Genomic DNA, 23,893 nt, shown 5'->3' with positions numbered 1-23,893 from the left:
AAATCTCTGTCATCTGCATAATCTTGTGGGAGAAGGGAGAAGTTGCATTGTTGGCTACTAGAAAAGTCGTTTTTAGAATAATGAAACTCTATGATGATATTATAAACATGAGAAATTATTATAGATTTCAGGCCCAGACAAAATGGACCATTTAGCCGGATGGACAATTTTCGAGTCTAAAGGTCACTAAGAGATTCGAAAACGTGGAGTCCAGACACCTTAAGTTCAAATTTCAATTTGCATCTTGTTTGTCAGCTGGAAAGATAACCCCCAAAAGAATTTCAAATAAAATGAACAGATCTTCATAGCAGACTGGCGATAAGATCTTGACAATGGTAACTGTGAAAGACTTTGATTTCACAGCCAACAGGATGAAGTATATCTATCATATCTACCCATGCAACTCTACTTACCATTAGGTAGGTTTCTGCAAAGGGAGAACATACAATTGGAAGGTAAATAAACTGGAAATGTAAATAAACACTGGGATAGTGAGGAGGGGGATGTGGGATTTACAGAGCACACCTGCATGAAATACAGCCGATTCAGAAAAACATGGAAGGGTCTCACACTTTCATTGGTTTAAAAATGCACTTTACTGTGTAGGAGGAGCAATTCACTAGGTAACAAACAAAGCACTTAGAATCAATGGTTTCTCTGCTACTCTGTATCACTCACCTCTTGCTGGAGAGAGGAGAACTACTTGCAAGGAATCAGTCACAGAATGAGTGGGAAGGACAGGCCAGGGATGGAAGCTGGAGCTGCAAGGCGCTTTTAAAGAACAGCCAGGACAGCAGGAGGTATTGAGCAGGGGAGAGGCAGGCAGCACTGTTTCACTGCCATTCAAGACCAGAAAGGACCATTTGGGATGAACTGAGGCTCAGCGGCGGACTGACCTCACTATCACAGGGCTCCAAGTGCTAGTGGGCAAGACCTTGTGCCTTCCACATCCCACTTACACAGCAAGGGCTTTGCTAACCAACAGGATTTAGCAACTGATGCAAATAAAAAAAAATAAGTAAAGAGCTTTGTTGTGGAGATTTTAACATCCTCTCCATTCGTGTATCTGTTCTTATTTTTCTCAGATGCTTAAGAAAACCAAGGGGAGAAAAAAGCTAAAACTAGAAAAAGGGTAGAAACAAATTCTCTCTTTGTCCAAGTAAATCAAAGCTTTGTTTGGAAGACTCAACTGTCAGTTCCTTGCCTTGTTATTTCTAACACAGGGCTTCCCAACTTTCTACAGTACAAAACTATTCTATCCTCACCTGGAGGGTGATGATGGGGAGGTGAAGATAGGGGACAGATGAGAATCCTTCTAGCTGGACAAAGCTACTGAAGGAGAGAGAGAGAGAGAGTGTGTGTGTGTGTGTGTGTGTGTGTGTGTGCACGCGCGCGCGCGCGCGTGCGTGCCCATGCACATGTTTAGTGAAAGACAGTTGCTCTTTTCCTTCATGTTTCTAGAGCAAGAGAGCAAAGAGAACTACATAGGGCAGATAGGCAAGGAAATCATTATAGGTAAAACAGATTAAGCATGAGCTCTATGAATGGAGGAATTATGTGTGGTTTTTTCATTGCCATTGCCCACCATCTGCTGCAATGGGGCACGTGGTAGGCGTTCCATAAACGTATTTTCAATTGGTCATTTGAAATAATAAGAGACACTAAGAATTCTGAAAATATGGCTAAATTAAATAGAATGCCTTCTGATACCTCCAGTCAGCACCTCAAATACAGCCTGATTCAAATAGCCATTGCTGACCAGGTGAGGTGGCTTACGCCTGTAGTTCCAGCACTTTGGGAGGCTGAGGTGGGTGGATCACTTGAGGTCAGGAGTTCGAGACCAGCCTGGCCAATATGGTGAAACCCTGTCTCCACCAAAAACACAAAAAATTAGCTGGGCATGGTGATGCATGCCTGTAACTCGGGAGGCTGATGCAGGAGAATCATTCAGACTCAGGATGCAGAGGCTGCAGTGAGCCGAGATCACACCACTGCACTCCAGCCTGGGCAACAGAACAAGACTCTGTCTCAAAAATAAATAAATGAATGAATGAATAACAGCTATGGTGATCACACCTGACTGTGTGTAGAGCAGGTTGTACTCTGCACACAACCCACTTATTTTCACAGACCACCTGGCAAATGGAGCTAGGGATCTACAATTTTAAGTTCAATGTACTCTGAGCAAAGACATTTTGCAAAATGTTCAGGACAATACATGGAGAAGTGATAAATACATGAATCATCACGATAATCACACAGCATATATTAAATGCTATAGAGATATTTTGCATGTAGAATTCTGAAAGTTGCAAGATCAGTTACATAATACTTTCAAGCCTCTCTCCTTGTGATGCTGATTCTCCTTTTAACATGTTCTTTTAATGACTTCTGTCTACTCCTTTCTCTACTTAGTGGTTCCCTGAGAGGAACTGTACAGCCTCTTCCTAAAATAGTCACTTGGATACGTGTAATTCTCCAAACTGTTTCCAAATACTAGAGAAGAACGAAGGTATTGTAAGTGCTAAATAAATTAATCCTTAAAGTAACAGAAATAAATAAAACAATAATTGACGTGAACATTTGATTAAAATTCCAACGCCTAACCAAAGTTAAGTATACTCCCATTAAGGATTGGGTTAACCAGTTTCCTCTACTTACACATTCATTTCCTGCACATTCTCAGCTGCAAAATAAAAGGTCTTGATCTGTGGATGGCTGATCTTAAAAGCACTTGAAGGAGGAAAAGCACAAACACATAAAAAATTAGTGTTTATAGTCAACAATGGGTCTGAAAGTAAATCAGTAAAATATAAGCTTCGTAAACTTGTCTGCTTTCTTCATAAATTTACAAAAACTAATTTGGTAATATTAAATACCTATGTCTAGTCTCTAGTTCGTATAGGGAACTGAGAGTAAATTTTTTATGTCAGAATATCCAGAACATTTAAAATATATAGGCATATTCTTTTCCTCTCACTTGCTAACTGCTTTGCTATAAAGATACAATAAATTCAATTTTAAAGTGATAGAAATGTCACTTCAAAATACCCAGAACAACTACTTCAAGCAAGGTATTTCTTCACTTTCAATCAAATATGCAGAAGAATTTTTATAGGAAAATAATCAGGTATGGAACATCCACTCCGCAGCAACACATCAGAAATCTTATCCAAGGCACCCTTTGTTAGTAAAGGAGAAATATGAAATAGACTTTAGTATAAAAGAAAAGTAGAAAACATTGAAGATAACAAACGAGAAGTGCTTCCACTTTAACCTTTAGGCAGGAAGTCCTGCAGCACAGCACTGGTCAGGGTTTTTGTAAATAGCCAGTCCTTTTCAAACCACAAGAATCAACACTGGACGTGTGCAACCATACCACAGAGGCAAAGACGTAAAGTTAACACCAGTTTACTAATCTTGTTAAAAGTACTCAATTGCTGCAACGAGTAACATAGGACAAAAAGGAAGGCTCCCTTCGGATAAGACTGGAAAAGAGGTCAAAGGTAGAAGAAATAATAAGAAAAAGGTGAAAATGGTCACATATGCAAAATACAGCAGACTGCTATCATGGGAGGAGCACTTGAATGAAAGTCTAGATACCTGGGTTTACAGCCAGCCCTCTCACAAGATCTAAGGAGGTCACAGACTCTTTGGGCTGTTTCCTTCTCAGGAAAACCAGGACCATGGGCTGGTGATTTTTTTTTTGGTCCCTGTCAGTTCTCAAATCTTTTGGATTTAAATTAGATCAGAGTGTCATCTCTAAGCTTAAGACATCTCAGAAAATTCAATTCCAAGGGTGCATCTGATTAACTCCATGAACTAAGAAAGAGAAACTGGTCTTGCTGGCATATCTGCAACTCGGGTGAGTCCTATTTAACTGCTTGTTCTTTTCTTTACTAGAACTGAAGCTTGACATCTGACCTCCCTGCCAGTCCTGGAGGGGTTTTATTCCATCACAGACACAGTCATCAGCAACAGTCGATGCCAAGGCTTCATGGGGGTTTTAAAATCCATCTGCTCCACAAAACAAAAATTCCAGAAAATGAGAGGTTAAATGCTTCTATTTCTATGTAGGGTGCCAACCCATAATGCTCCAAAATCTCAGACATTCCGATGTTACCTTCACTCACTTCTAAATCACCATATCATTTGGTGAACATCATGAAGAGATAGTATCCTGGCTCAGAGTTTTGTGGAAGATGAGAGACAACTTACTGCTTTTTCTTGCATTCGGATGCTCTTTCCACAGTGAAATCAGGCAGGTTGACAAATCCATCAGCTTTCTCTGCCTGAAACAAACACATACCACAAATAGGAATGAATGCATCAATCCTGGGGATTAGTGTATTGAGATACATGGAATAGGGATGGTATAAATGAAATGAGGGAGAATCAAGAGATACCACCCTGAATCACCATGGAGGTGTCCCAGATACACAGTTCATGAGAAAAATTAATGTTCTCCTGATAAGCCACCCAGAATCTTTCCATGAGAAGTGACATGACATGACACAGCTTAGGGATGGTCACCATATGGCAGGCATAGGACCTGCCTCCATCTGCCTCCTGTCTCTGTGGAAAACATAGCTAACCAAACAGAGTCTTATGTCTGCTGAGCCCATCAGCATCCACAGCATCTTCTATTCCTACTACTCTAGTCAGCTAGCACATAGGAAGAAACCTAACTAGCATTCTTGATATATATGGTGCCCAGAGCCCTGACTTTGGAGTTAGCAAATCTGCACTCCTATCATGGATCGACCACTTACTGGTTGTTATGACTTAAATGAGCTCAGATAAACAAAACCGCTAACAGTCACTCAACACACATTATTTCCCCTCCCAAGTCTGTAGACAGGGCCTTGGGGATTAAATCACAGAGCTACATCTTTCAGAACCTCAGTCCCATTGTTGATTCCTGGGGATTCTTTCTACAAAGAAAAGACTGTAGAAGACAATTACATTTATGAGGACATAGCATAAATGTCACTTTACATCAGCAAAAACATGTATAGGAAATATAATCACTGTCCCACCTCTCTAAGAATTTGTTAATCTGTGTTTTACAAATAAAGTTTAACTGAGCCACGATGAAGCTAGATTGTTTGTCACCCATAGAATTCAAATCTTCTTGCGTCTACACTGATGTCTCTGAGTAGAGAAATAGAATCCACAAGATTAAACGTAAATGAGTCTGTGGTTACTGGGAGATGAGTAAAAATGGATTTTGAAAATACAATCTTAATTTTACAAGTCGGCTAGCTATTAAGTTAGTGTCATGGGTGCTTTTAGTTTACTTGATCATTCTGCTCTTTCCTTTATTGTCAACTAGAGTGCAATTTGCATTCTTTTCTTCGGAAAAATTAAACGGTGAAGCATCCAACCCTATGCCCATCTTCTCTCTCTTATGTGACTCAACTCATCTAAATTCTTCACCTGGAATGCCTTCTTCTTATAAGATTCAAAACTCAAGGCTGGGTGCTGTGGCTCATGCCTGTAATTCCAGCACTTTGGGAGTCTGAGACGGGTGGATCACTAGAGGTAAGGTGTTCAAGATCAGCCCAGTCAACATGGTGAAACCCTGTCTCTACTAAAAATACAAAAAAAAAAAAAAAAAAAAATTTAGCTGGTCATGGTGGTGGGCACCTGCAATTTCAGCTACTTGGGAAGCTGAGGCAGGAGGTTAGCCTGAACCTGGGAGGTAGAGGTTGCAGTGAGCCAAGATCGCGCCACTGCACTCCACTGTCGACAACAGAGTGGGACTCTGTCTTAAAAAAAAAAAAAAAAATCAAAACTTAATTCTAATGGATACTCTCTTCTTAAACATTATTTATGCATATGTATGTATACAGAATGAATATGTATTCATTCATATGTATATTATATATATGCAGCTTCTCTCTTGACAGGCTGCTTAATTACTGGATGCTGATTCTCAAAGAGAATATAAGGTATTCAGAGAATACAGACTAAGTCAACTTTCTGTACAATGCACAGTGCTTCCTGTGGATTCTCAATCAACCTTACAAAAAAGTATAGTTTTGAAAAACGACGTTAGGTCCCGTCAATTCCACTTTTAGATCTACAAACTGAGTATCCCTTATTTGAAATGCTTGGGACTGTCAGTGTTTTATATTTCAGAATTTTGCTGATTTGGGGATATTTGCATGTACAAACAAATCAAGCATCCCAAATCTGAAAATCCAAAACCCAATGAATACTCCCTTTGAGCATCATGTTGGTGCTCAAAAACTTTCAGATTTTGGAACATTTTGGATTGGATTTTTGGATTACGGATGCTCAACTGTATGCCCAAAGGAATTGAAAAATGGTACTCAAATACATGTGCAGCCCTGTTCACAAAGCACTCACAACAGCCAAAAGGTAGAAACAGCCCAAATGCCCATTAACAGATAAATGGATAAATTAATTGTGCTGTATCTATACAATGGAATATTATTCAGCCTTAAAAAAGAATAAAGTACTAATACATGCTATGTGGATGAATCTCGAAAACCTTGTGTTAAGTGAAAGAAACGAGACACAAAAGCTCATCTCTCATATGATTCAATTTATAGGAAATATCCAGAAGTGGAAATCCAGAGAGACAGAACATAGCTAATGGGTAGCTACCCAGGGCCTAGGCAGTAGGAAATAGGGAGCAACTGCTCAGTAGGTAAGGGGTTTCCTTTTGGGGTGATGAAAATGTTTGGAATCTAGATAGATGAGCAGGTTGCACTATGTTGTGAATGTATTAAATGCCACTGAATTGCTCACTTTAAAGTAGTTAATGTTAGGTTGTATGACTTTCATCTCAATTTTAAGAATCTATGTTAGGGTAAGGCGTTTTTATGTAAATTTCCATAATTAATTTAGAAAGAAAAAAATCACTTAGACTCAGCATTTGTTTCTACTTCCTCCTCGCATTCATTTCCATATGTTCCAGAGAAACCGTAGAGACCAAAACTCCGCCCATGTTGCTAAATCCCCTCTACTGTTTTCAGTCCTCACTTAATTGAACTCTAAGTGGCGCTGTAGCTGCTGTCTCCCTCTGGAGCCATCCTCCTGTTGTGGCCTTTTTGACAGCACATTACTGCTGCTCCCCTTTTTTCTCTAACTATGCCTTCTTCTCTTTCAGGGGTCTTGTTCTCCTGTCTATTTCTTAAATGTCAGAGTTCCCTAGAGTTCTGTCCACAGACTTATTATCTTTTTGTTCCAAAACTCTCTATGGATGATCATACACACCCTCATGGCTTCATCTGTCATCACTGTACACACATATCCAAAACCCATACCTTGCATCACCACTGTCTACATATATCCAAAATCCATATCTCAAACTGGGATTCAATCCAGGAACTCCTGTCCCAGATTTCCAGTTGCCTAGTAAGCCTATTCCCATGGGCCCCGCAAGAGTAACAAATCCAAAATCAAACTCATTATCTTACTTCGTAAAACGCCTGTTCCTTTCTCCTGTGTTCTCTACTTCAGTGAACAATATCACTTTCTAGCCAGTTGCCGAAACAGGACATCTGAGAGATATCCCCAACTCTTCCATTCCCTTCTGGGTGCCTGTGCACGTAAACTCAAAGTTGTATTGTTGCTGCATCTGCTCACGGGTCTTCAATCCATCCATTACCTACTGCCTCCTTCAACTTACCCTTAATGTTTTGTTGAATGACTACAAAAGTCTCCTAAACTATTCTCCTTCTCTGTAATTCTGCCCTTTCATTAAATTTAGTGTCCAAATCACAGTCACAGTCACAGCAAATCTTTACATCATGAGTATTCTTCATGGCACTGTGCTGATTAAATACCCTGCATGGTGTCCAGTTGCCCTCGGGTCAACTCTAAATGCCTCGGCAGAGGATTTAGACCCTTTATAATCAAGCCCTGATTAGTTTCACAATTTCATCTCTCCCCCTCCCCCATTTAGCCAAAGACAAACAGAAAAATCAAAAACAAAGGAAAAACAATACTTCTGGCCAGGCGCAGTGGCTCATGCCTGTAATCCTAGCACTTTGGGAGGCCAAGGTGGGCAGATCACCTGAGGTTAGGAGTTTGAGACTCACTTGGCCAACATGGTGAAACTCCATCTCTACTAAAAATTGCAAAAAGTAGCCACGTATGGTGGCGGATGCCTGTAATCCCGGCTACTTAGGAGGCTGAGGCTGAGGCAGGAGAATCGCTTGAACCAGGAGGCGGAAGTTGCAGTGAGCCGAGATCACACCACTGCACTCCAGCCTGGGCAACAGAGCAAAACTCTGTCTCGAAACAAAAAAAAAAATTAAATAATAAAATAATAAAAAAAGAAAAAACAATAGTTCCATGGAGCTGAATTAGAATCAGCACCCAATTTATGGCATGATTAGTTTCTAGAAAACTCATTTTCAGTACAATAAATCTATCTCAATACACAAATCAATCAACAAAAATGTAACATACCTACATACACTTTTAGTGATATTTTTATTCATCTAAAAATAAAATTGGCCAGGCTCAGTGGCTCACGCCTGTAAGGAGGCCAAGGTGGAAGGATCACTTGAGCCCAAGAGTTCAAGACCAGCCTGGGCAACATGGTGAAATCCCATCTCTGCAAAGGTGTAAAAATTAGCCGAGCATGGTGGCACACGCCTGTATTCCCAGCTACTTGAGAGGCTGAGGTGGGAGAATCACCTGAGCCCAGAGGTCGAGGCTGTCATGGGTTGTGATCACACCACTGCACTCCAGCCTGGGTGACAGAGTTAGAATGTGTCTAAAAAAAAAATTAACTAACTAATTAAATTTAATCAGTGTAAATTAATTAAATTTAATCAATGTAAAAAATAAACGGTAAATCTTCATTTGGGTGGATTCCTTTTCTGCATAAGTGAAACAGCTGAGATTCCCTTAAATAGGAGCCTAAATAAGTTTGGGTGAAAACATCTTAGTGTTTCCCCAGGAAATTATCACTTTAAAAGCAGAAGCTTTTTTTTTTGTACTCTGAAGACAGTTGAGTTATATTCAAAATCACGGATAATTTGTGTCAAAAATGGTCCCTGCTTATTTGACTTGCAAAAAAAAGGCCTCAAAAATGACAATCACAGAGGGCAAATCCTGAGAGAATGACAGTTTTCTTCTCTTCCTCCTCCTTTTCCTCCTCCTACGCTTCTCCAGATCCCTTGTTGCCTATTATATTAACTAAAATGAGTTTGTTGAATGAGATCCTTCTTCTTCAATTCCTAACTTTCTAAAAAGCTTCCTGCAGGTGGCCAAATGGGGTGGCTCACGCCTGTAATCTCAGCACTTTGGGAGGCCGAGGCAGAAGGATCACTTGAGCTCAGGAGTTCAAGACCAGCCCAGGCAACACAGGGAGACCTTGTCTCTATTTAAAAAAAAAAAAAAAAAGGTTTCCTCCAGGTTCTATATGGGTACCTGCAAGTTTCCCTCGAAATCCTGATGCAATAAAAAAACTTGTTCTCCTGCCAGAGGTATCAAACCCATCCTTTGGTCATTGTGCAAACTTCTCTTTCCAAATCTAGTCTTAAATTCAGAAGAAACACATTCCTTTTACTGTATTTAGTTATCTGGTTGTTTGTCTGCTTCTCCAGTGGATTGTGAGTACCTTGAAGGTAATAACTGTGTTGTTCATACATATTATTTATAAGGTATAGAATAAGTACATGTAAAATAAATAAATACATTTTATGAATGAATGAACGAACTATAATCTTTTTCCTCTGACAATAAAGTGTTAAAATGAGATGCAGAAGTTAGTGTGAAAAAGTTTGACAGTTTCTTTTTTTTTTTTTTTTCAGATGGAGTCTCTCTCTGTGTTGCCCAGGCTGGAGTGCAGTGGCGCGATCTTGGCTCACTGCAAGCTCCGCCTCCTGGGTTCAAGCCATTCTCCTGCCTCAGCCTCCCTAGTAGCTGGGACTACAGGCACCCACCATCATACCTGGCTAACTTTTTGTATTTTTTTAGTAGAGACGGGGTTTCACTGTCTTAACCAGGATAGTCTCGATCTCCTGACCTCGTGATCCACCTGCCTCAGCCTCCCAAAGTGCTGGGATTACAGGCGTAAGCCACCACGCCTAAAAAATGTAAGCATATAATTACCTTACAACTGAACAATTCTACCCCTAGGTATCTACCCAAGAGGAACGGATACAAATGTCCATGCAAAGGTTTGTGTGCAAATCATTACAGCAGCGTTATTCGTAATAACCCAGAACTGGAAACAGTCTAAATGCCCATCAACTACTAAATAGAGTAGGACACAGCCATATGATGAAATGCTATGTAATCATGAAAAGGAGCAAACCACTGACACTTGCTGAAACATGGATGAACCCTGAAAACATTCTGCTAAGTGAAAGTGAAACACAAGCGATCACTTATGACTGTGTGATTCCATTTCCATGAAATGTCCAGAAAGGGCAAATCTATAGAGACAGAAAGCAGGACAGTGGTTGCCTGGGGTTAGGGGTGGGAATTAACTGTAAATAGGGATGGAGGATCTTATTAGTACAATAAAAATTATTTAAAACTGTTTTATTATGATGGTTGCACCACTCGGTAAATCTACCAAAAATGGATGAACTGCAAATTTGAATAGTGTGAACTTTATGATACATAAAATGTACCTTAATACAGCTGTTTTTAAAAACATGAGGTGCAGAGGAAGTTTGGAGAATAATATGCAAATTAAATCTCTCCTAGTTGGCCATCAGTGAGACTTGGAAGCAGGTGAAATAGGAGGCTTCTGACAATCCCACTGACGATTCAGTATGATTTGCTCAAACTTCAGATACCAAATTAGGTTTCTATTTCCAATACTCCATGGTTTAATCTTAACTATAGTTTCAAGCTTGGACTATAGGAATTTTGGAGACACAAATATTTCATGCAATGTTTGCCATACTTCAGACATTTTTAAAAATTAACTAAAATAGAACATTAAATTTTAATATTTAAATGGCAGAGCATAGAGGCTTTTTAGGACAGTGAAAATATACTGTATTTTTTTAAAGCTGAATATATGTCATTATACATTTGTCCAAACCCATAGAATGTACAACACCAAGAGTGAACCCAGGATGAACTATGGAGTCTGGGTAACAATGATGTGCCAATGTCGGCTCATCAATTATAACAAATCTCCCACGCAGATGGGGATATTGATGATGGGGAGGTTGTGCATGAGTATGGGCAGGGAGTATATGGGCAATAGCTGTACCTTCCTCTTAATTTTGCTGTGAGCCTAAAACTGCTCTAAAAAGATAAAGTCTTTTAGAAATTAACTAAAATAAGACATCAGATTTTAGAATTTAAATGCAAAAATAAGTGTTCATTGCCATGATAACATTTGGCCTTTTTGTACCACAGGTATTTTGGAAAACATACAAAATTACTTCTTAGGTACCTACACATGTCAGAAAAGCAGAAGAGGCTGACCAGGAGAAATGAGAGTGACGTGTATTCCCGAGTCTAAGTAGGTCAAAGAAGACCAAGCCAGAAGCAGATGAATGGTAATATAGGAAACGGTCATGTAGTTCCTGGTTAAAAAATGAAAAGTGATATTCTCTCTCTATTTTCAATGAAACCATAGTTCCTTAATTCTAAAACCTTGATTTCTTTACACTTCAATAATTCTGAAATCAGAAGGCACCTTAGAGTCTATGTATATTTTCATTGCAAGGTTTTCTCCCCTAAAACCTGTTATTAAATAAATTATAGGTCTTAAATAGAATCTTGAATTCAAGAAAAAAAATTAGCTAAAAAAATTTCTTTATAATATACTTTTGTGTTTTTAAGGGAATGTAGAATTGAAATTCTTGAAATTACCTTAAGCAAATTTAATGAGGTTACCCAATGACTATCTGAATCAGGAGAAGCTGCAAAAGTCTCCATTTCTCCACGTAAATCTATTGTTTTCTCAGTTATTCCCCAAAACCCCCAGGGCATTGGAAACAGATGAGGTCTAAACTCTGAGCTGAACTGCCCATTCTCATGCCACCTTAGAACAGTTGTCACTAGATTCTCACACTACACACACACTCAAGACCACTAGAGAAATCTGAATTATATTCTTTAAAATAGAAAGTAAAAGTAAATGGAGATCGAAGAAAAGATAGTTTAAAATTCACTGTAAAAGTTCTAGTTCTACGGAGAAACAGTCATTCTCACACATTGCTGGTGGTAATGCAAAATGGAACTCAACAGAAGGAAACTGGATAATAATCAGCAAAAATACACTTGCCCATTGACCCAGAAATTCCATTTCTGGGATCTATCCTAACTATACCTTGGAGAATATACGGAATGACATGTGCATTGCAGCGTTGTTTGTATTTACAAAGGATTGCAAAGAATGCAAATGCCTATCATCAGGGGACAGTTGAATACACCGTGGTATCCACACACAGTGAATAACTATGAAAAATGCCATACGGCACATACAGCAATCTCTAGGACACAGTGAGAGAAAAAGTAAGGTTCAGTACTATATATGTAATATGCTAATTTTGTGTAAGAAAGGAGGCTGGGATTGGCTCAATATACACACTTGCTGTATTTGCGAAAAGAAACACGGAAAAATAAACCAAAAACAAATAGAAAAGGGGGAAGAAAGAGGATAGAGAACAGAGATGCAAAGGAGACTAACTTGGTTGTAACTTGTTACAGTTTTGACTTTGGAATCGGGTACATGATTGATTTTTTAAATCAAAAACAAACATGAAAAAGAAAAGCAATTCTCGAAATTAAAAACAAATAGAAACAAACCTAACTGAATGTAAAGATGGTGACATAGTACTACACAAATAATCACTGCTCTGAGACGCCTCAGAACTTTACATACTTCATGGCATACAGGCTAAGTAAGTACTCTTCGCAATGACATGTTATTATCATCTTTACATAGTCTTGGTAGGTTCTTCCTTTCTTCCCCTCTAAAACTGCACAGAATCTAAAGCTTCTCTCCTTATCTCCATACAATAGCATCCATGGCATTGCAACTCATCTGCCCCTTCCTTTCAGAAAAGGAAAAGTGAAGATTAGCACACCAACACAGTCTACATTCTGCAACTATCACAGAGAGCTGCACATATTAGCATCGGGCTGTGACAAGCACTGCTCCAAAAGAAAGAAAAAATGTCTGTATTTTATTTTCTTGTAGATATCAGAAGCAGACACGGTAGGGAGTGTGCTTGGAATCCTTTTAAGAAATAATAATCTTGAGTAACACATAATAAGACCTAACATTTATTGAGTGCTAAGCATATGCCAGTGAGGCAGTACTATGATCACAACCTTAAGAGGAAAATTCATCCCATGCCAAGTGCTGGAAGCTAGAACACCAAGCTAGCCTGGCATTATACCATGGGAACCCCCAATGTGGTACTATTAAAGTGACAGGACTCAGACCAGGACCCAGCAAACAGTCGAATAATTCTAAAGACAAGACTGAAGAAATTCTTCAGAGCTAAAATAGGCTCAGGAACTGAAATGGGAGAAGGAGAGAATCTGTAGTCGACACATGGCACAGAAATAAACAACCCTGGATTTGGAATTAATGTCTCGATGCAAGCCACATACTCTGACATCCCAGGCAGAGTACTTAACTTCTGTGAGTCACTGTCCTCACAGCGAATAAGCAGCTATAACCAGCTTCTCCAGACTAAATAGAAATTAACACAGATGTGTGTAATAATGTAAAATTTGTTAAAGCTATAAAAAATCCAAGAATTTATTATTATTAGTTCCTAGAAAAGCAGGAAAATGGATGAAAAGGAAACAAAAGAGAAGGACTGATCCTGAAATTAATGTAAAATAAGGTGTTTTTGTTTTGTTTTGTTTTGTTTTTTTTGAGATGGAGTCTTACTCTTGTCACCCAGGCTGGAGCGCAGCGGTGCGATCTCATCTCACTGTAACCTCCGCCTCCCAGGTTCAAGTGATTCTTCTGCCTTAGCCTCCCAAGTAGCTGGGGTTACAGGCACGTGCTGCCATGCCCAGCTAATTTTTGTATTTTTAATAGAGACAGGTTTTCGCCATATTGACCAGACTGGTCTCAAACTCCTGGCCTCAAGTGATCTGCCCACCTCAGCCTCCGAAAGTGCAAAATAAGTGTTTTGACTGAGTGCACTGCAAGCTGAGCCCTCCGACTAGCTCTTTCTGTGTCTCAGCTCTCCTCTCTTTTCTTTGCATCAGATTAATGGTTGAAAAAACATTTTAGATTATTTGGAGAATAATAATGCTAGTAAACTTACTATATTCTTCATGTATTATTTGGGGTGTATTTTTACTAAAATATTGTTGCATTTGGGTTTAGCGAACATTACCCTACGAATATAATTAGATTTAGATCCAGAGCGAGACTTTTTTTCTTACAAACACCTAGAAATAGATATTCTACATAGACAACAGTTGGTAAATGTTTTTGGCTAGAAAAAAGGCCCAGTTTCCTACAGAACCCAGAGAATCTTGGCATTGATTATAAAAACAGAAGGAAAGAATTGATTACGCTAATGAGGATGGTTCTGGGGATACTGAGGCTCCAACAGGGGGAAGAGGGGAAGGGTTCCGCAGTAAGGAGATCACTTACTCTCAGTGACCCTGACACATGCCCTGTCCTTACCACCCAGGGCACACTGGCAAGACTTCCTGCACCAGCACCTGCATCTCACTGGGGGAAAGCTTCTCTGGCTGCCCTATTCCACTCTTTCACCTGTACAGAAGTCCTCAGAGATCACTGCCCCCTGGGACGAGCTCTCAACCAGCAACGAATGGGACTTGGGGCAGAAATGCCCCCAGCTGGGTCAGATGCCATGGCTCACACCTGTAATCCCAGCACTTTGAGAGGCCAAGGCAGAAGGATCTCTTGAGGCAAGGAGTTCAAGACCAGCCGGGGCAACATAGTGAGACGTCTCTCTAAAAAACACACAAAAATTAGCGAAGCACAACTATGTGCACCTGTAGCCTCAACTACGCAGGCAGCTGAGTCAGGAAGATTGCTTGAGCCCAGGAGTTGGAGGTTGCGGTGAGCTATGATCACACCACTGCATTTGAGCCTGGATGACAGTGAGACCCCATCTCTAAATAAAGAAAAATACATAGGTAAACAAATCAATATCCCAGTTCCTTTTTCCCTTAGTGTGAAAACTCTGGGGTACATGTTTTTCACAGGCTTCCAGGGTTCCCCAGAAGGATGAAGCTTTGGTTACCCACAGTCACACCCTGCTTGCTAAGGAGAACTTTATTAACTAACTTTTCTACCCTCTCTCACTTCTCTATTCCCTTTCCGAGTATCTCCTGGGTCACTTCTCAAGTAAACTGCTAGCACCCAAATCCTCTTCTTAAGAGTCTGCTTCTGGGAAACCTAAACCAGGATGCTATTCCCTTGCAGAAAACATTCCCTCCCAAGAACAGCCCAACTGCTCAGCACAATAATCCCTCCTTACTATTCCCTCCTAAAAGTCAACCGACAATATGGCTATCTCACTATCACATTACGTCATATTTAGATTGGTGACCAAGAAGTGGCTGGCACCTGTTCTATGCCTTGTAAGTCACCTCTCCTAGCTAGCCACTACAATCTTTCATTCTCTCCTTATAGAGAAAGAGGGAAAGGGCTCTGAAATAAGGAGACCTCTCGGAGCAAAATCATATTTTAAGTGAAATGAAGTTACTAGTGAACTTTCAGGTAGTCTGACATACAAAGATAGGAATTACCTTCTGAAATGTAATTTTCAAAAACGATTAAGATGCAAACCTCAAAATTTAACAGAGTGTTGTGTAATTGTTCTCTGCCGTGTAAAAACCTTAGCTTCGGCTCAGTCTCATCTCTGCTCTATTCTTTTGGAAGCTTTAAAACCCCAAATGTGCTATTGTTTTCACATACATGGGCTGGTCTCTGCAACAGCGTAGCCAAGAAAATGAAAGAAAACAATACATATGAAGGAAAGGTTTTAAATGAATCGTAAGAAATTTGATAAAATCTCACCATTACAGACTAAATTTTATCTCTTGCTATCTAATTCATCTACCATCCATGGTTATTGCATGAGTTTGGAGAAGAATAGATAAAGGAGCACCATTTAAGAAAATTTAAAATCAGATGCATTCTCTTGAATATTGGAGATTTAGAAGTAATAGGCCGGGCATGGTGGCTCACTCCTTAATCCCAGTACTTTGGGAGGGCAAGGCGGGCAGATCACCGGAGGTCAGGAGTTTGAGACCAGCCTGGCCAACATGGCGAAAACCTGTCTCTACTAAAAATACAAAAAATTAGCCAGCCATGGTGGCGGGTGCCTGTAATCCCAGCTACTCGGGAGGCTGAGGCAGGAGAATCACTTGAACCTGGGAGGCGGAGGTCGCAGTCGGCTGAGATCGTACCATTGTACTCCAGCCTGGGCGACAAGAGCAAAACTGTCTCAAAAAAACAAACAAACAAACAAAAGACAAGGTTAATTCTTTCAAAATCCCAGTCAGCACACCACATAATCTTGCCTTCATGCAATGTGAAGTTATCAAATACTTCAGGAACTTTCAAATCTCTTCAAACTGTTTTCATGAGTTTCATGTGTACTATTAAAATATATCTATATCACCACCACCACCACGAAGAAAATCCAGTTCAAAAATGGCAAAAGACATTTCTCCCAAGAAGATATGGAAATGGCCAATAAGCACATGTGAAAGTTGCTCAAGGACAATAGTCATTAACAAAAGGCAAATCAAAGCCACCATGTGATGGTACCTCACACCCATTAGGATGGTTACTGTAAATAATTAATTAATTAAGTAACAAGCACTGGTAAGGATGTAGAGAAACTGGAACCCTTGTTTACTATGGTTGGGAATGTAAAATAGCGTAGCTACTATGCAAAACAGCATGGTAGTTCCTTAAAAAAATAATAATAATAAGATAGAACTATCATATGATCCAGCAATTCCACCTCTAGGTATAAAACCGAGAGAATTGAAAGCAGGGTCTCAGAGAGATATTTGTATGGCCATGTTCACAGCAGCATTATTCACAATAGCCCAAAGGTAGAAGCAATCCAAGTGTCTGTCAACAAATACGAATGAATGAACAAAATGTGGTACACACATCAATGGGATAGGATTCAGCTTAAAAAGGAAGACAATTCTGAGACCTGCTTCAACATGGATGAACCTTGAAGACATTATGCTAAGTAAAATAGGTCAGTCATAAAAGGATAAATACTGTATGATTCCACTTATAGGAGGGAACTACAGTAGTCAAATTCATAGAGACAGAGAGTAGAATGGTGGTTGCCAAGGACTGGGAGGAGAAGGAATGGAGAGTTATTATTTAATAGGTACAGAGTCTCAGTTTTGCAAGATGAAAAGAGTTCTGGAGATGGATGATGCTGACGGTTGCACAGTAATTGGAACTTATTTAATGCCACTCAACCATACCCTTCAAAATGGCTAAAATGGTAAACTTCATTAAAAAAATTAATTTTAAAGCTACTACTCTGAAATCGTTGTCAGTAAAAAATGAAAATGCATTTGCCACGGTAAGTTTTACAAGATTCAAGGTGTGAAAATATCAGTGGCTGACGGGCTGTTAATGAGCACCATCTCTTCCACAGGTAACAGACATCTATCCATGCTTCTGTTGAACAGACACAGAAGCGAGGCCCAGAGATGGTAGGTGGTTTGCCCAGGCTGTCAAGGAGCCTCAGCATCAGGGTAGAATCAGGCTAGAATTAAAATTGGGTGAATTCTCTTTCAAGGGAATGTAGAGATACTACACTGTGAGCCCGGGGATATCTTCCCCTGCAGCGTGCCTTTTCCTTGCATCTTTTTTAAAGACATTGTTTCAAACATGCTTCGCTAAATTCTGACTCCTTACAGAAATATTCAATATTTTTTAAACTTTCCACTGCATAGTTTCCTTTTGAAATCTTCTTGAAACATGCTCCATGGAAGATTAAGCACAGCAGCACAGTGACAGATGAGTCTAGCTTGTCTGTAGAAGAGGCAGCTGGGACCTGACCCTTAAAAGAGCTTGCCCCAGACAGATGGTAAATCTTCAAATAAAGACTTCTCAGGAAAATCCTCAAACCTAATGAAAAGTTCAGCTCATCCCATGGGCCACTTCGCATTCTGTTGCTTGGGAAATGTGCCCACACTCTCACCATTAACTCATGTGTTACCTGAACTCTTCCTCCAGGGTGGAAAACTCTGTATTGACAAGTACATAATGTCTTCTAGTCCATTCCCCTGTCTTATAGCTTAAAATCATCCTTTACATGGGGTCAGTAGGTATATTTTTAGACTTTCCTACACAGGACAGGTCATAGTCACTGAGAGAAACCATTCCTGGTGTCTGAAAATTCCTAGCACAATTCTTCTGCATCCTAAAATCTCAATATTTCGGCAAACACATTGCTTTTCTTTGTATACATTCCTTAGATTTTTTAAACATTGCTTTTAGATGCATTCGATCTTCTCAAAGTAGCTTTGAATAATATAGAGACGGTGTTCTTGGTCAACATTTACTTGCAAGAAAATAGATGCATAGAGATTTGCATCACTGACTTAGAGCTACAAGACCTCATAACAAAGTACAGGACTAGAATCCAGGTGCCATATGTCCCTTATACCATGCTGCTGAAATCCACCTTACTGCCGGCTTGCTTCAAGAATGATCAAATTATATACACACACATATACATATATTTATACACATGCATATCTAGATATATGTTAATATTTATATACATACATATATGTGCCAATACTTACACATTTATGCACTATAAACATCAATTCAATATATATTAATTTATATTTGTTAGTGTGTGCGCACTTATGTACTCTGTTAACTATTTTAAACGATTTTAGGATAAAAGGCATTTTTGATTTTACATTCTACGCATTGGCAAATCAACTATCATATATTCATATATAATTCTTACAGCCATCAGAAATGATATTGTGGATATATATGTATCAACATGGAAATATGTTTCTATGTATTACTTAGTGAGAAAATCAAGTGACAACAGCATCATGCATATTATTATTTTATTTTTGTAAAACATAGAAACGAATGCTTGGAAACACATACATCAAAATGTCTAAACTCATGCCATGGTGGTAGGAAGCTGTATCATTTTTTTTTTTCAGATGGAGTTTCACTCTTGTTGCCCAAGCTGGAGTGCAATGGCGCTATCTCGGCTCACTGCAACCTCCACCTCCCAGATACAAGCGATTCTCCTGCCTCACTCTCCTGAGTAGCTGGAATTACAGGCATGCACCACCATACCGGGCTAATTTTGTTTTTGTTTTTGTTGTTGTTGTTTTAATACAGACGGGGTTTCTCCATGTTGGTCAGGCTGGTCTCAAACTCCCGACCTCAGGTGATCTGCCTGCCTTGGCCTCCCAAAGTGCTGGGATCACAGATGTGAGCCACCATGCCCGGCCGACCCTGTATGATCTTAAATCATTTATTTATCTCTGTTTGCTTCCATATCCGTCTTCTTTTTTTTATTTCACTTACTTCTATTTTCAAATTTTTCCTATGAGCACACACTACTGTATAACCTTTTTTACAATTTTTATTTTAATTTTTAGCTGTTTTTTAAGAGATGCGGTCTCACCATGTTGACCAAACTGGTCTGAAACTCCTGGCCTCAAGTGATCCTCCCATCTCAGCTTCCTAAAGTGCTGGGATTACAGGCATGAGCCAGCATGGCTGACCCTATTGTATAATCCTTTAAAGCATTTTTCAGTCACTTTAAATTTCCAAAAGGCAAGAAGTTGGATTCTATATTGTTGTGTTTTTTTTTTTAAAAAAAAAAAAAAAAGAGAAGTTGTGGAAACACCAACAAAAGTACTATGCACTCTCCACCAGAGAAAAGAGGGAGGCTGTGTCCCCTGAGTGGGCACCTCACTGTTGTGAGCTAAGAAGACTGTCATCTAAAATACCCCAACCATGGCATTCACTCTGGCAATGCCCAAGCATATCACTGCCTTCTGAGAACAAGACAAAAGAAACCAACATTTCCTGGCTCTCGGTGTTTCACAATTAATATTGAAAAGTTTGGAAAGAATTTAAAGGAAAATAATATTGGCAACATGAGCAATTGTTCCCACATGACATGGACTTAGCAACAAGAAGTTATTGAGAACTGCCTATCCCAACTACAGATAGTGTGGGCATAAAGCTATGACAGGGGAACTATTATTTTAGAAATACATTCAAGGATCTGCAAAGGAAAATAATTGTTAGAACACAATGATGCATTATAGACAATAAATAAACCAAATACTCATTTAAAAATTGATTTCCACGCATGTGAAATTACAATGTCAGAAGTAACAGAATTCAAGAAACTCCTCAATCATTCTAACATTTAGGTTTCCAAATGTTAACTAAGCAAGTATTTTTACCCCTTTGATCTATGAGTCATTGTCTTATGGTAAACCGGTCACCTACAGCTGCAGAAATGTCACGTTTTGCCCTGTCTAGACATGTCAACATTCCACCTTCTCATCCTCCTTTCTAATACAAATTCTAGGAACATATGTTGGCCAAAAGTTCATCAATTTCACATGGTTAGTTTGAATTGTCTTCACTGAAGAAACTTTTCTTTCTTTCTTTTTTTTTTTTTTGAGACGCAGTCTCGCTCTGTCACCCAGGCTGGAGTGCAGTGGTGTGATCTCGGCTCACTGCAACCTCCACCTTCCATGTTCAAGCAATTTTCTTGCCTCAGTCTCCCAAATAGGTGGAACTACAGGCATAGCCACCATGCCTGGCTAATTTTTATATTTTTAGTAGAGAAGGGGTTTCACCATGTTGACCAGGCTGATCTTGAACTCCTGACCTTCAGTAATCCGCCCACCTCAGCCACCCAAAGTGCTGGGACTACAGGCGTGAGCCACTGCGCCCAACCTTGAAGAAACATTTCAAAACGTTGGAATTTTGTTTGGGATACGCTCAGAGGCTGGTTCTTGGCTAAGACAATAAATAAAGAGTTCAAATAAATTAAAAGCCCATAATTCTCATTTTGGTAGAAGTCTGGGAACACGTCAGTGTTCAACAATAATGCTCAATGTAATTAGTTGATTCATACAACTAATTGATAATTAAGTAATGTAATAATTAAACAATTCCTTCAAAAAATACTGGTACATGCTCTGTGCCTGCCAACTTCTAGGATATATAGACACAGTTTAAATCAGACAAGTAAAGAATACATCCTCTGCTGCTTATGTTGGAGCTAGGGGAGAAAGAATATAATAAGCTATGACTAATGTATTCATAAATTCCTATAAAATTTTTTTGAATCTATTGTAAACTCACTCAGACATTTTCCAAAATGTATGCTAATCTACGGCTACCGATGAAAGGTTCAGAAGACTTAATGTCACTTTCCCAGGGAAAATTAATCCCATCTTTATTTTTCTTGAGCTAGAAAAAAAAAAAAGGTAATCTATATTTACTGAAACTTTCAGAATAGTTGTCTCATGAAAAGAGAAAAGTTTGACTTTCAAGTAACATTTTCTACAAGAGTAAATTCTGCCCAATGTAAAAAGTGATTAGATCTTCACTATAGAGATTCTCATAAAACTGATTTCAAGAAATATGCCTTCCAAAGATAAGATCCTCTGAAATTCACATGAAGTGCACATGCAGCTAGAGATGGAACATGTCTCATGCAGACAGTTACTTCAATCCCCAAACATGCAAAATTTCCACCATTCAGAAAGTAATGAAGACACACAATCACAATTGCACAGACACATTGGATTCTCAAAAAACTTTAAAGTCTCTGTAATATATACTAAACTAGATATTAACCTACAAACCTCTTCAGTTTGTCTAAAGTTTTTATGAAATAGATGGTTGGGGCCGGGTGCAGTGACTCATGCCCGTAATCCCAGCACTTTGGGAGGCTGAGGCACACAGATCATGAGGTCAAGAGATCGAGACCATCCTGGCCAACACGGTGAAACCCTATCTCTACTAAAAATACAAAACTTAGCTGGGCATGATGGCGCACGCCTGAAATCCCAGCTACTCAGGAGGCTGAGGCAGGAGAATCGCTTGAACCCGGGAGGTGGAGATTGCAGTGAGCAAAGATCGCACCACTGCACTTCAGCCTAGCAACAAAGTAAGACTCTGTCTCAAAAAAAAAAAAAAAAGAGAGAGAGAAAAACAGATAGTTGGATGATTCACTTTTTCTAGTTGAGGCCCAGGGGCCTCAAGGCTTCCTTGAACTGGTGATGCAATGGCACAAATGGTGTCAATAAATGAAAACTAAAAAACACAAGTATCTAGTAATTTCATACAAAGAAACAACATACAAAACTAAAATAAACCAAAAAAAGTAAGCGATGGTCAATCTAAATGAAATTCCACCCTTCTTAGTCACAAACTCTTTGTCTCTTAATTTTCATATGATTTTCCCAGTCTCCCCAGGCTCTAAAACTTGGAATCATGCTTATCTTAGCCTCAAATTTTTTGTGTCTTATATCCAAGCACTCTTCAAACCTTGCCCCTTTTTATTTGCATAGTATGTCCTAAATTCTCACTGTTGGCCGCACTCTAGTCCCGGAGCTCATGTCTGAACACCTGCATTTTCTCACCATCTCCTAACTGGCCTTCTGGCAGCTCCCTCACTCTCCAAAATATCCAGTTTATTGCTGCTAGGTTCATATTTTTCGCATGCCAATTTCACGTGCTCACCTTCCGGCTCAAGAATAGGCAGTAGCTCCTTACTGCCTGCTGGATCAAACCTACATTCCTACACTATCACTACGTGTCTCAGTCCCCCATTCACTGGCCCTAAGTCACCTCTAAATGGAGAAGCCGTGCAGCCTGGAGAAAAGAGCCTGGCTTTGTTGTTGGGAAACCTTTGTTTCAAATCCCAGCTCTGCTATTTACTCTTTATGAGACTTTGAGCAAGTTACTTAAATTCCCTGAGCTTCAGTAAACTCCCTTGAAAAATGGGAATAATAAAATCTATCTTGCTCGGCTATTATGAGAATTCAATATAATCACTAACACAGTGGATTGGCACAGCTCATTTATATTTTCATTCCTTTGTTCACATTAGTCCCCAGAATGCACGTCTCCCACCTCTACTCCTCAAAGATCCTAAAAATGTGTTACCAAAATGGGAACGGCTGTAGCAGGACCTAATCCGAACCTTGGGGCCTTTCTAGCAAATTCAGATTGCTCCTTTTCCCGTATCTGTTTTTAAAAACAGAGGTGGAAATCCTTTCCTGGAAAATTATTTTCTGTCAAAATCAGTCCTCACACATGACTCCATTTCTCGAAATTCCCATGGGCAATGTAAATGCTAGAGATTCTTAATTCTTATTTATATATGAAATCAAGAACTATTAATTGAGAGCCTATTAACTGTCAGACACGGAGTAAGCTGCTGAAGATATACCCATGATCTTGTCCTACAGAAATGATCACTTATGGAAAACAGCAAGTCTGACAAGCAAGTACCCAAAAATGAGGACAAGTATGATAGTATGAAAAGTATAGGCCAGGCGAGGTGGCTCACACCTGTAATCCCAGCCAAGACAGGTGAATCACTTGAGGTCCAGAGTTCAAGACCAGCCTGGCCAACATGGTGAAACCTTGTCTCTACTAAAAATACAAAAATTAGCCAGACATGGTGGCCCATGCCTGTAATCTCAGCTACTCAAGAAGGCTGAGGCATGAGAATCGCTTGAAACTGGGAGGCAGAGGTTGCAGTGAGCCGAGATAACACCATTGTACTCCAACCTGGGCAACAAAGCAAGACTCTGTCTCAAAAAAAAAAAAAAAAGAAAGAAAGAAAGAAAAGAAAAGTATAGGTCACTCAGGGAGCAGAGAGAGGAAGTCAAATTTAGGTCAGGGGAAAAGGTACGT

The 23,893-nt window shown here is 39.5% G+C and overlaps 1 protein-coding gene across 9 annotated transcripts in view; it reads right to left on the bottom strand.

Annotated features, from left to right (window-relative positions):
- Positions 1–23,893, bottom strand: part of IPCEF1 (interaction protein for cytohesin exchange factors 1) — a 206,431-nt gene that overhangs the window by 63,125 nt on the left and 119,413 nt on the right. For 8 of the 9 annotated variants that reach the window (XM_021937715.2, XM_021937716.2, XM_003898020.5 and 5 more), the window contains 2 exons: positions 4,219–4,292; positions 2,662–2,733 (listed from right to left, as the gene is read on the bottom strand). In XM_021937715.2, coding sequence (XP_021793407.2) covers positions 2,662–2,733; positions 4,219–4,292 — 146 coding nt within the window. The remainder of the gene's footprint in view (positions 1–2,661; positions 2,734–4,218; positions 4,293–23,893) is intronic. The other variant, XM_021937717.2, reaches the window with a different exon arrangement.

Source organism: Papio anubis, chromosome 6, assembly GCF_008728515.1.
Source record: "Papio anubis isolate 15944 chromosome 6, Panubis1.0, whole genome shotgun sequence".
Taxonomy (NCBI): domain Eukaryota; kingdom Metazoa; phylum Chordata; class Mammalia; order Primates; family Cercopithecidae; genus Papio; species Papio anubis.
The sequence above is the reverse complement of the archived record's forward strand: the minus strand, read 5'-3'. Positions and strand labels throughout refer to the sequence as shown.